General features: G+C 36.1%; 1 protein-coding gene across 2 annotated transcripts in view; it reads right to left on the reverse strand.

The window, feature by feature from the left end:
• Positions 1–12,475, reverse strand: part of CACNA2D1 (calcium channel, voltage-dependent, alpha 2/delta subunit 1) — a 376,039-nt gene that overhangs the window by 100,720 nt on the left and 262,844 nt on the right. For both annotated transcript variants that reach the window (XM_014963770.1, XM_014963769.1), the window contains exons 7-9: positions 9,135–9,204; positions 8,230–8,280; positions 7,094–7,193 (exon numbers count right to left, since the gene is read on the reverse strand). In XM_014963770.1, coding sequence (XP_014819256.1) covers positions 7,094–7,193; positions 8,230–8,280; positions 9,135–9,204 — 221 coding nt within the window. The remainder of the gene's footprint in view (positions 1–7,093; positions 7,194–8,229; positions 8,281–9,134; positions 9,205–12,475) is intronic.

The raw sequence follows: 12,475 nt of genomic DNA on the forward strand, positions 1-12,475 counted from the left end.
GCTAACACAAATCTACACTGGGAATTTGATTCTCTATCTTTTTTTAATTTGCCAAATAATAAAAAAGATGGCAGGAATCTTCTATTTTCTCCTTAATATTGTGCATTATGGAGAATGGGAAAGTAAGGACCGAAGTACATTAGGTCTCTTGGCAACCCCCTTCATACAGGAGTCCTTTTCATCTCCTTCTCTAGATCCAGCCATACAACTACTTCTGTGACAGTATCTCACGCTGCTGTCATTATCATGTTTTATCAACATGATGTTATTGATGTTATTTATAATGAAATACTGATGTTATTTAAAAAAAAACCAAACTTATCACCACTGAACTCTTCTGGGTAAAAATTCAAAAAAACACAGAAGGAAAATATGTCTTACTCTATTCGAGTATGCCATTTAATTTAAGGTTCACTAAAAACACTTTAAATGGAAGTGAAAAAAAGGAAACTGACTTTTAAAGGAAGTTATGGAAGCTTTTTCCCATTGAACAGAACTACACTCATACAAATCTAAAATTTCTAACGAGGAAAACATAAGCATGACAAGTTATTTGGTTGCAAAATCTAGTATCCTTCTCCCTTCAAGGGGACTTTTACCTAAGGTTTCCACCTATGTTATGTTTGTTAAGTTTTTAAACAATCTTAAGAACATATTTCCCAGAAGGAAGGAATGTTTCACTGTATCTAAGAGAATACAGGTGCAATCTGACCTGCATAATACAGGAAGGACTATGAAGCAGGAAGAGAAAAGAGTCCTTTGATAAATTGATAAGCTCATTATGAAACTTCCCCCTTATTATCATATAATAAATATTTTAATTAAGAAGGCATAAACCTGGTATCAAATTGGGAGTAAAGGCTGAAGGGGGGGAAGGGAGGGGGCAAAATAAAAAACAGATTGGTAACCACTGAGCTGAGGGAATTACAGGATAAGCTGCTATTAAAAATCAGTGGGAAAAGATGTATATCTTCCACAGATTGCTTTTATCCTCAACAATAATTTCACAGACTGGGTGCATAGTTTTTTCTTGGAAATCAATTCATCCAGAAATCTCCTTTTTTCTGACTTTAGTCCATGTGCAGAACTGCAAAAGAGCAGGAGATGAGCTCTCAGTTTTCCCAGAGCATGACTGTATTATCTGTAGTATGCTCATAACATTTAATTTCCAGTTCCTAAATGTAAATACTAGTTTGGATTTTTACAAAGGCTAAGTTATTTTAAACAGTCCTACAGCTCCTGACCTTTAACATGTCTGTTGCTGTAAGGTAGGTTTTTCCTTCGTGTGGTTTTCCACATCTCTACAGATTTGAAGTTGAAATACATTTCTCCTGCAAATTGCAGCCTACCCATAATCATAAACAAATTACACTTTCTGTGTCAACATTTGAAACCAAGTCACTAAATCATAACATGCTGGGATGGAATTGCTGCCCCTATCATCTACCACTTACTGCTATCAAAGCATATAACCGGATTAGTGGGAAAACAGCTGTATTACTCATACATTTAAGCTCTTTCAAACAGCAGGTTTTCTTTCTGCCACAAAGCACAGCACTTCAGATAAGAAAAATGCAAATCCCAGAGGAAATCATGACATATTAACCCCTGGCAATCTTTACATTACTTAGTAGTTCATTCAACCTTTTTTCACTGGAAATAAATGCAAGAACTATACTAAATCAGTAGAACTAATGTATATTAACACACCTACTTTTAAGCTTTTTGTTCCCTAGCATTTCTCCATATACCAGGCATGGTTCATTAAATCATCCTGTCGCTTTCTAGAAGTGATTGGCATGAGCTTAAATCCATGTCTCTCAGTTGTGGGCATGAATCATCATACATATGGGTTTTGTGGGACAACATCTTGGCAGAGGTTAACGGTAAAACAGCTCTCTAGTAACTCAAAACCTCATTACTAAACACTCTACGGTTATTAAAGCTAACAAGCCATAAAACAACTGTTGCTTTCTTAGCCAAAAAGATTCAGGGGGGAAAGAAAAAATGTAGATAACATCCAGATATTGTTAGTGTTCATATATCCATTCCCTAATACTGTATTAACAGAAAATTTTCACCTAGCTTTTTGGACTTTTTAATTAGCCAATGATGTCTAAGACCAGGACACTTCAAGAGAAAATATACTTAAGCAATAACAGGAAATACATTGAATAACTCTACATTTCTTTCACCTAGAACAAAATGTTTAAGTTGATATTTTGGGAATTGTAAATAAATGAGGCGGCACTGGTGTTGGACTTGATTCAGACATGGCTTCTCTGATATGAAATATTCTGTGATGAATAATATTCACAGAAACATAGAATCATGGTTGGAAAAGGTCTTTAAGATCATCAAGTCCAGCCACTAACCCAACACTGCTAAGTCCACCACTAAACCATGTCCCTCAGCACCACACCTACACCCTACAGCACCTTTGTATACCTCCAGGGATGGTGATTCAACCATTTCCCTTGGCAGCCTGTTCCAATGCTTGACACTCCTTTCAGTGAAGACATTTTTCCTAAAATCCAATCTAAACCTCCCCTGGCACAGCTTGAGGCCATTCCCTCTCACCTTGTCACTGTTACTTGGGAGAAGAGACCAAGCCCCACCTGGCTACAACCTCCTTTCAGGTAGCTGTGGAGAGCGAGAAGGTCTTCCCTTATCGTCCTTTTCTCCAGGCTGAACAACTCCAATTCCCTCAGCCACTTCTCATAAGACTTGTTCTCTGGACACTTCACCAGCTTCATTGCCCTTTTCTGGACATGCTCCAGTGCTTCAATGCCCTTCTTGCAGTGAGGGCACAAAACTGAACACAGTATTTGAGGTGGAGAAGGTCTTCCCTTATCGTCCTTTTCTCCAGGCTGAACAACTCCAATTCCCTCAGCCACTTCTCATAAGACTTGTTCTCTGGACACTTCACCAGCTTCATTGCCCTTTTCTGGACATGCTCCAGTGCTTCAATGCCCTTCTTGCAGTGAGGGCACAAAACTGAACACAGTATTTGAGGTGGGAGCTCACCAGTGCTGAGTACAGGGGGATGATCACTGTCCTTGTCCTTTTGGTCACACTATTTCTGACACAGGCCAGGATGCTGTTGGCCTTCTTGGCCACCCAGGCGCACTGCCGGTTCACATTCAGCTGGCTGTTGACCAACGCCCCCAGGTCCTTTTCTGCCAGGCAGCTTTCCAGCAGCCACTCTTTCCCACAGCTTTGCATGGGGTTGTTATGACCTAAGAGCAGGACCCGGCACTTGGCTTTGTGTCCTTGTCCTTCTGGTCACACTATTTCTGACACAGGCCAGGATGCTGGAGCTCACCAGTGCTGAGTACAGGGGGATGATTGGACACTTCACCAGCTTCATTGCCCTTTTCTGGACATGCTCCAGTGCTTCAATGCCCTTCTTGCAGTGAGGGCACAAAACTGAACACAGTATTTGAGGTGGGAGCTCACCAGTGCTGAGTACAGGGGGATGATCACTGTCCTTGTCCTTTTGGTCACACTATTTCTGACACAGGCCAGGATGCTGTTGGCCTTCTTGGCCACCCAGGCGCACTGCCGGTTCACATTCAGCTGGCTGTTGACCAACGCCCCCAGGTCCTTTTCTGCCAGGCAGCTTTCCAGCAGCCACTCTTTCCCACAGCTTTGCATGGGGTTGTTATGACCTAAGAGCAGGACCCGGCACTTGGCTTTGTTGAACCTCATATCATTGGCCTCAGCCCATTGATCCCTCTGTTCAGTTTTCCTACCCTCAAACAGATCAACACTCCCACCCAACTTGGTGTCATCTGCAAACTTACTGAGGGTGCACTCAATCCACTCATCCAGATCATTGATAAAGATATTAAACAGAACTTGCCCCAATACTGAGCCCTGGCGATCACCATTTGTGACCACATGATCTTTTATGTATCACCATCTCTCTAGATGAGCCTCATATCATTTAGAAAAAAAGAAAAATGATATTATTTTCAAGTTAGACAAGAATTAATGAACCATGTACCTTTTAAAACAGTACATAAAGCTAATAAATCATCAAGCTCTTCACCAGAGATACATGAGGAAAAATAACTGGGAAAAAACTTAGCAGTAGAAAGAAGAATTTAATATTTGAATGAAGATGAGATAGAACTTAGACCTTCTATGAAATCCTCCTAAATGAAAGTAACGTATGTAATTTTCAAAGATCTAATGAATGATCAGAGTAATGATTGTTCTGATATATATTTTACTTTAAGTGTCAAGATATCTACATCAAAGATAAAAATAAAGCAAGATACATGAAAACATTACAGCAACTAATACCAACTTTGAAGTGGATAAATGCTTTATAAAAGTTAGCCCTGAGTATATGCTTTTGTGAATAATCTTAAGAACAAATAATACTGATAATATACCACTTTCTTAAGTGGTGTCATCTCTGGTGCTTAACTGTGGTTTGATTGGACTGTTGGACTGTAGAAAAACTGATCAAGCTAAAAAAAAAAAACAGGGGAGAAAAATCATCTCTGGTGCTTAACTGTGGTTTGAGACTTTGGTTGGACTGTAGAAAAACTGATCAAGCTAAAAAAAAAAAAACAGGGGAGAAAAACATTTTTTAAAAAAACAGACCAATCTTCTGTGTTCACTTCTCTCACTTAAAGAATGCCTTGTAGTAGTTAACAACCATTTGTTTCCTATCTTTAGCATATGATTCCCTTTCTGTTAGAGAAACAAGATGTCAGAACACATCTCCCACAATTCCAACATGTAAGTCATCTGAACACACAAAAACATAGGTTATGCCAGAGTAATTGCAATACTGAAAGGATCAAATACAGGCTTTTAAATTGTAAGTGTACAACACCAATTAGCACTTTATAAAAGATGTAGAGATGCCATGTTCTATTATGTACATTTCTGTGAGTCCTGCCTTCTTCTGAGCATGAATGCAGCATAACCAAAAAGTCCTCTTAGGTTCTGCAGTCAAATATCTGATGTGAACCTCTAAAATTCATTCGAAGAAGAAAGATTCTTCCACATTGTAAGTTACAAACCACTGGAAACATGTAGAAAATAGTCAAAGATTTCTAGTCCTTTTTTGACACAAGGCCCAATATTGGGGCCTCACTAGAACAACACTGAATCGTAGCTTGTAAAATACCTTGAGACTAAAGAAGGCCTAGCATTAAGATATGCTATTTCTCATCACCTGGGAGCAAATGAAGGAAAGAGTTTGGAAAGCTGTGTACATAAAGAGGTAATGGGGGTCCCAGTTTCCAACAGCGAAAGCTGGCACAGTTCCACTGAACAGAGTAATCAATTTCCAGCAGTTTAGGATTGCAATCTTTTTTTTTTTTTCAAAAAACAGTCAATTTAACAACAAGATTTCAGCTTTCTAATGTCATTACAGAAAAGCTTATTTCCTTTAATAATAATAATAAAAAAATAGCTGCTTCTTTTACTGCAATTTGGACTAAAGAAAATACTCTAATCCACTATTAAAAACTTTAACAAAGGAAATGCCATTGCGAATAAAAGCTTCTTTCTACTACTTGGAGAAACATTAGCTAGACTGACAGCAAACGATGAAGCAATAAGTGGTATTCAAAGAGATTTCTGATAGTGATATTTCAGGTCTTTCTCCCTGCAGGCTGGCTACAACACATCTGTAGAAGTTGAAAATTGTCTCCAAAATCATTCCAGTTACTCACCACACAGGCTGTCTCTTGTCATTAAGAGTATGTCAATGTTCCCATCCTAACTCCTTAGAATCAAAGCTCTAGAGTTCAGCAGCTTAATAAAAAGCATAAAAGCCTTGCCCGAGGCTATGGCATGACATCCAAGGTATCAGCATGAAAATTGAAAGTTGCCCATACCATCTTCTCCTTCCCCAAATCTATTTTATTTATATTTATATAAATTAGATCTATATTTATTTATTTAATAATAGTTTTATTAAATCTCTCTGCAGCTTTCTTGCAAACCAGGAATTTGCACTTCAAATTCAACGCAAGTATTAGAAAGATTTAGATACTAGAAATTCTTTACTGTGAGGGTGGTGAGACACTGGAACGGGTTGCCCAGAGAAGGTGTGGATGCCCCATCCCTGGATGTATTCAAGGCCAGGCGGGATGGGACTTTGAGCAACCTGTTCTGGTGGAGGTGTCCCTGCCCATGGCAGGGGGGTTGGAACTCGATGATCTTTAAGTTCCCTTCAAACTCTAACCATTCAATGATTCTATGATTAAAATGCCATTAAAACCCACCCAAAACTATTTTAAAGAACTATTAAAAAACTCTATTATATAGAAAAAAATGTTTTAAATCTGATAGTCAAGTTTGAAGTGTAGCAGTTATATGTAGTACTAAAGTTTCAGATCATGTTCTGGAAGATCTCAGCTGCTGAAAAGCCAAACCTGAGAAAGCCAGCATCACCTTCATTTGAAAATCCTTACAATCCTACCCTCCTTTTAACAATCCTTTGACCTGCACATCACATATGCTGTCTCTGTATGTATAAGTTATGTGCATTTTAAGTTCCTTCATAGGTTCTCCCCTCTGTTATATTATTTATTATAGGAAAAAAATTACTTTGCTACCCATCAAGTTGCTAACTGCAGAACTTTAAAGCAACATCTCTTCAGCAGGTCAGATGTATGGCTGTACCTCTTCTAGCATCATGCATCATTTAATACAAGCAACCCAAATATCTGCTGTATGGAAAAAAGAGGAACTTCCACTACCTTCTCTGTATCGTTTTATCTCGTACCACAATACAAAACTCGTGATTCACCAATTATTTCAAGAGAATTGGCATATACCAGTCAAATAGAATGGTTACACAGACCAGAATAATATATTGTAAAGGAGAATTTGGCTACATAGGAGTTTGTTTACATGACTTTTACGCTTCACTCAAATGTATAGAGAGGAACAAACCCAGGACTCTCATGCGTTTCAAGAAAACAGTAAGACAAATGCGGTATTTTGCAATACATTTTAAGTCTCTTAGCAGCTTAACATTCAAGTATGTCATAACTGGCATTAAAAATAATTTGCTTATGGCTTTGACAATGCAGATTTTGTGGAAAGAGCAGATACTTACTGAAACTACATTCACAAAGTCATCGTCAGACAAGGTCTCTAACATCTCAATGACTGAGGTGCGGATCAGCTTCAATGTCAATCCACTGACACTCCCGCTCCTAACAGAAATCCACAAGATGATAGAAAAGTTGGCTTTAACAAATTTCATTTAAAATGTACGAAGAAAATAAAGAGCACCAGGCAGCACTCTCATCAGCTTTCACACCAAAATTGTCAGTAACTCTCCTGAATTCTCCAACTCATCACTAGTGCTATTACTTTATCATAATAAAAAAATAAGTCCAAAGCTCCAGTCCCATGGCTCAGATGAAGTCATAATGCTACATCATTTCCTTATTTTCATTTCAAGAAATCCGAAAGAGTTTACCACCTTCAGCCAAAGCATTATGTAAACATTTTATACACCTACACTTAGAGTTATAGCTTTAGATTTTCAGATACCTAAATGACAGCTTGTTTCATTCAAGGAAAAACCAAGGCTGAAGGGAAGAAATAACAAATGTTGATAAAACTCAGTGCTGATATGAAAGCACTTTACCACATTTACAAGCATTAAATTCAAAATTCTCTTACGGAGAATTTTTTCAGCATAAAGCAATCTGCATGACACATCAGGTTCAATGCTTCCTTCAGTCCCTCAACTTTAGCTAAACAAATAAAGCCTTGCCAAGGTAAGGAGAATGCTTTTATTAATTTCTCTGCTCAGTTTCTATTAATGTTCTATAGTAACCAAACTTGACAATTTTTAAATACATACAGTAAAACATGCAAAGCCTACATACATTCTCATTTTCAGGCTCGTGAAAGCCTGATTAAATCTACTCTAATGTTTGTGTTTTACAGAAAATCTTGGCATGCATATAAGAAATTTTCAATTGACTACTACAGTAATTATGAAGCTGAAAGCAGTATATTAAAGTGATTAAAACCCACTTCCTTATGCTCAGTTTAAATAAATTCCAGGTTTGGTTTGTGTTTTTTGGAACTATTTTTTCCTGTGTATTTATTTTGTTCATACCAAGATTTTTGATCCTTCCATATAAGGACTTCTTAATCCTCTCCCTTTTCCAGCATACAGATTTTTCTAAGCACTTTTCTCCCTCTAATGTCAATATCCAGACATGAAACACTTACGCGTCAACTAAAATAAGCATGTCTTTGGGAGATGCAGCTCCTTGGATATACCTGAAATAAATAAAGGGTACAAATGACACCATTCTCAAAACACATTTGTTGCATGTGATGGAAGACACTCTGTGATTGTGAAACTAAATCTAGCTGAACCAACCAAATCCTCCTGAGGTAGCTACTAGAAAACCAAGCACTACCATTTTCTTTTTTGCTGTGTCTTTTAAGTAAACCAAAGTCCAAACTTCTTTAGGAAAGCCTGATAGTAGGATACACTGCTCAAAAATTCACTGTTTTCAGATGTTGATAACTGAAAAACTTGAATGTTATTTCAGAGCTAAGGATCTTGATGAAAGATGAATTATTGCATCAACTCAGCTTTGAGAAAAATACTTCATCTTTTGAAAGCATATATTCAACTACTATGAATCCAAGTACTGATATGCATTATCCCCTGAGAAGCTTACAGAAGAAAAGCATCATGAGAAACTATCCTACTGTGCTCTGTCTTTTACCAAACGAGTGATTTTTTTTTTGCTGGTCTAAAACACTGAGACATATTTGTAAACATTTGCAAAAGTCTGGAAGAATGACTCACTCTAATAATCTGAATTACATTTGACTTTGACGCAAAATCAAAGGTTTTAATTGCTTTATTTCTATTTGATAGTTATCCTCATACAAAAAAGTACATGTAATGCAAAAGTACAACACACTATAGTGCATATTCCATAACAATAGTATGATTGGAAAATTTTTTATTCAAGAAAATGAACAGATGTTATAAAAAGATAATAGCAGTATCTAAAAGTAAGGACTAATGGATAAAAATAGTCAGAAAAAAATTGTCTTTAGAGCCATATCTAAAGATTAAGAGATGTATAGACATCAACACTTTAAAGAAAACTTACCATGGTCTTCTGCGAACATCGTAGAGATCTATTTTATTTGGAGTTCGACTTTTATCTACCCATGGAGAAGCTAAAAAGGGAAAAAATATGAAGTAAATTAAAACCTTTATCTTAAATATTCTAAATACAATAGTATAATGAATCAGTATCACAGACTTTGGACTATATAAATATCAACATTTGGTATCAATAAAAATATCTGAATTTGTGTAATCTGTTTTTGAAATACATATATACTCCTATATATATGAGCATATAATATAATACATTAAAAGTATATATAGATAAAGACCTTAAAAGATCAAATTGTGCTGAAGAAAAATTTACTGCCTGCAATTGACTACTGACTTAAATGGGATCAGAATTTTAACTAAAATACTTTAGAATATGAAACAACTTTTTTTTTTTTTTTTTAAAAGAAACTATTTAATTTTATAAACATTTATGAATTAATGTTATATACAATTGAACTGTGCTGACCTAAAGCTCAGCTACATATCTGAAATTTTATTCACTGACTCAAGAGAGCTCTACCTAAAAATTTAAATTAGTAGTAACGTGAAAGTATAATATTTTCTGAAAATAAAATGACATGGAAATATGTGCATCTTTTTAAAGAAAATGCTAAGATTAATAACCTTTTTCAAGCATTAAATCTAAGTTTTACCATCATTTTAAACAAGGATAGGCTTTTTTTTTTTTTACTGAATAACAAAATGAGCCTTTCAAAACCATTTGACATCTTAATGAACACAAATAAAAATGTGAAAAGTTACATGAAATAAAATAATGTTCTGCAATTTGCTCTCTCATGTATGCCAACAGCATCGGGAGAGCTATTTCCTGATGTTAATCATTTTTCTGTCGAGGAAATAAAGAAAGATGTAGGCAGCCCCAGGATTCTTCCTGAAAAAGCATTCATCTAAGACAAATGGGAAGAATTACGGTATCTCTGTCCATGAATATAAAAGAAGCCATCAGCTTAGAGCAGCTGCCTATTTCTGATTTTACTAAATAAACCGTTTCCTAAGTGACCATAACATGACTTGGCATATCAGATACTACAACATTTAAACAGAACATAACCCACAGGACATTTATCAGTGTACATTTATCAGCTACAGAAAACATTGCATATTGTTGCACACCAGAAGAACCTCAAACTCTCTCAGACTGGACCCCTTGACAGGTCATTTGCCATGTAAAAGGATAAGGCTCTTTGAAATTTCCAGAAATGAGAAAATAGAATTATTGAGACCGGTAAATGTCAAATTTGTAAATTAATTATCATTCCTTAGGTATGGACAGATTAAATTCACCAGTATTTTATGAGCCTGCAGCCATGGTTAGCACATGTTCAATCATGAAATTTTGTGTCCATCCAGCGTAATCCATCCATTAAAATGCCATCAGGAAATCCATCCTTGAAATACGTTTCCTTTGGACTTGCAAAATCTACATCCAATGCACTCATTACAGTTTGTATTACCAGTAGTTTAGGTAAAATAGCAAATATAAATCAAGATACCGACCAACACTACCCTAACTTTCAGTCTTACCACTAACATCCAATAAAAAATAAATCCAATATGTCCTATCAAATCTATCCCTCTTAATTAACCCATATACTGGATGCTCTTCATGAACAGAGAATTATCTGAATGTATGCATCAAGATTTATTTCAAAACTACAGATAAAATGTAATTTACACTGCTGGTGTGACAATAACTCTTAGCAGTCTCCACTAAGAAGTGAATTAAAACTTCATTTTAATGCTCTTTTTCATACAAAAGATAAGTCGAGCTCCTCAACAGCATTCTCCAAAGCAAACGGATAGTGATTCAAAGCGGATTCGAACACAGGGGCTGAAAAAGAGTACTTCTTACATCATTGTATTCTCCTATAACTGCAGATACTGACACAGATATTCATTTAAAATTGAATCAATTTTCTAAAGGCTCATAAAATAACAGACTAGCTCCTTAGCTAATATAAATGATCTACTGAAAACCATCACACAAACATTTACCTACAATTTATCTGATATCATAACCTTCAAGAAGATGACACTGTAGTTTACTTTGCATATTAGTTTGAAGGGCAATCTAACTTTTCTAAATTCTGACCTAAAATTTACAGAAATATGGGTTAAGATTACATTTTGTCTGTGTGACAGAAGACAATGTGAGAAATAATCCAGGTATATTTTTCTGCAAAATCTGAGAGCTACAAACTTACATTAACCTGACAAGGAAGCACATAATTTCCTGAAGGTCAACACCAGTGGCCTGGACAGAACTCACTTCAGAACTGTTTCCTTTAGATCAAATACAGTGTGGTAAATCTTTCAGAAGCATGAAGCAGTAAAATTAATACTAACCTAAACTTGCGAGGAAACATCAAATAATAAAATCTGAAATGCCTGAAACTTTCCCTAATATTTACAAAAACACTAAAAGACACTGTATAACAAAAGTTCAGTTTTTATAGACCGGGATATAAACCAGAACAGGTTTTTTTAAAATATTTTTTCGTTTCTTTCTCTCTATGAAGAGAATGCTCAAAACTTCTGGTTGAAACAAAGTAAAAGATAGTATCTGAAGACAAATCTTACCAAACGACTCCTCAGAGGATGTCCTTCCATCAAGATTCAAGCAACTTAAACTTGCACTCACTTCTACCATTGTTTTCCAGCAATTTCCTGGATTGCAACAAAGTTCAAACTGTCCCATACTGGCTACATCTATATTAATAAGTTAAAAAGCCCACCAGAAGGGAAGACATTTACCAGAACTAGACTATGAACTATTACAATGGTCCAGTTATACCTTTAGCCCACAAAAGAAACTGTGAATAAATCACTCAGTGCACTACTTAAAGCCTATCTGACCCTTTTGGAGGTTACTGTGAACGGTAACACTTACAGTTTTTTATTTTGGGAGACAGACTGAGTGGTGAGCAGAACAACTTAATCCCCTTGCACTAGCTTGGCCCTCTCAGTATGCACAGTCCTGGAAAGATTGTCAGCAGCTTCAGAGAGATCTGGAGAAGGTCTTGAAAAAACTTATTTCTCACCATGACATTAAACCAGTATTTTCTGTGCCACACATCAATAAGTTTCTTTTTCCTAATTAATATATTACCTTCTCTTGAGATGAGTATAATAAGCACCTACATGCTTAAGTTTCCACGTGACGAAATTTTTCCGGATTTATCCCGTGACAGCAAAATTTTTCATCAGATATTAATGGGTGCTGGACCATGCAAACACTAATTAAGAAATATAGTTTACCGAGCAAACTACTTCTATTGATCTTCATGATGTTTTCTACAACAATTT

This window comes from Calidris pugnax, unplaced genomic scaffold (genome assembly GCF_001431845.1).
Source record: "Calidris pugnax isolate Ruff unplaced genomic scaffold, ASM143184v1 scaffold44, whole genome shotgun sequence".
NCBI lineage: Eukaryota > Metazoa > Chordata > Aves > Charadriiformes > Scolopacidae > Calidris > Calidris pugnax.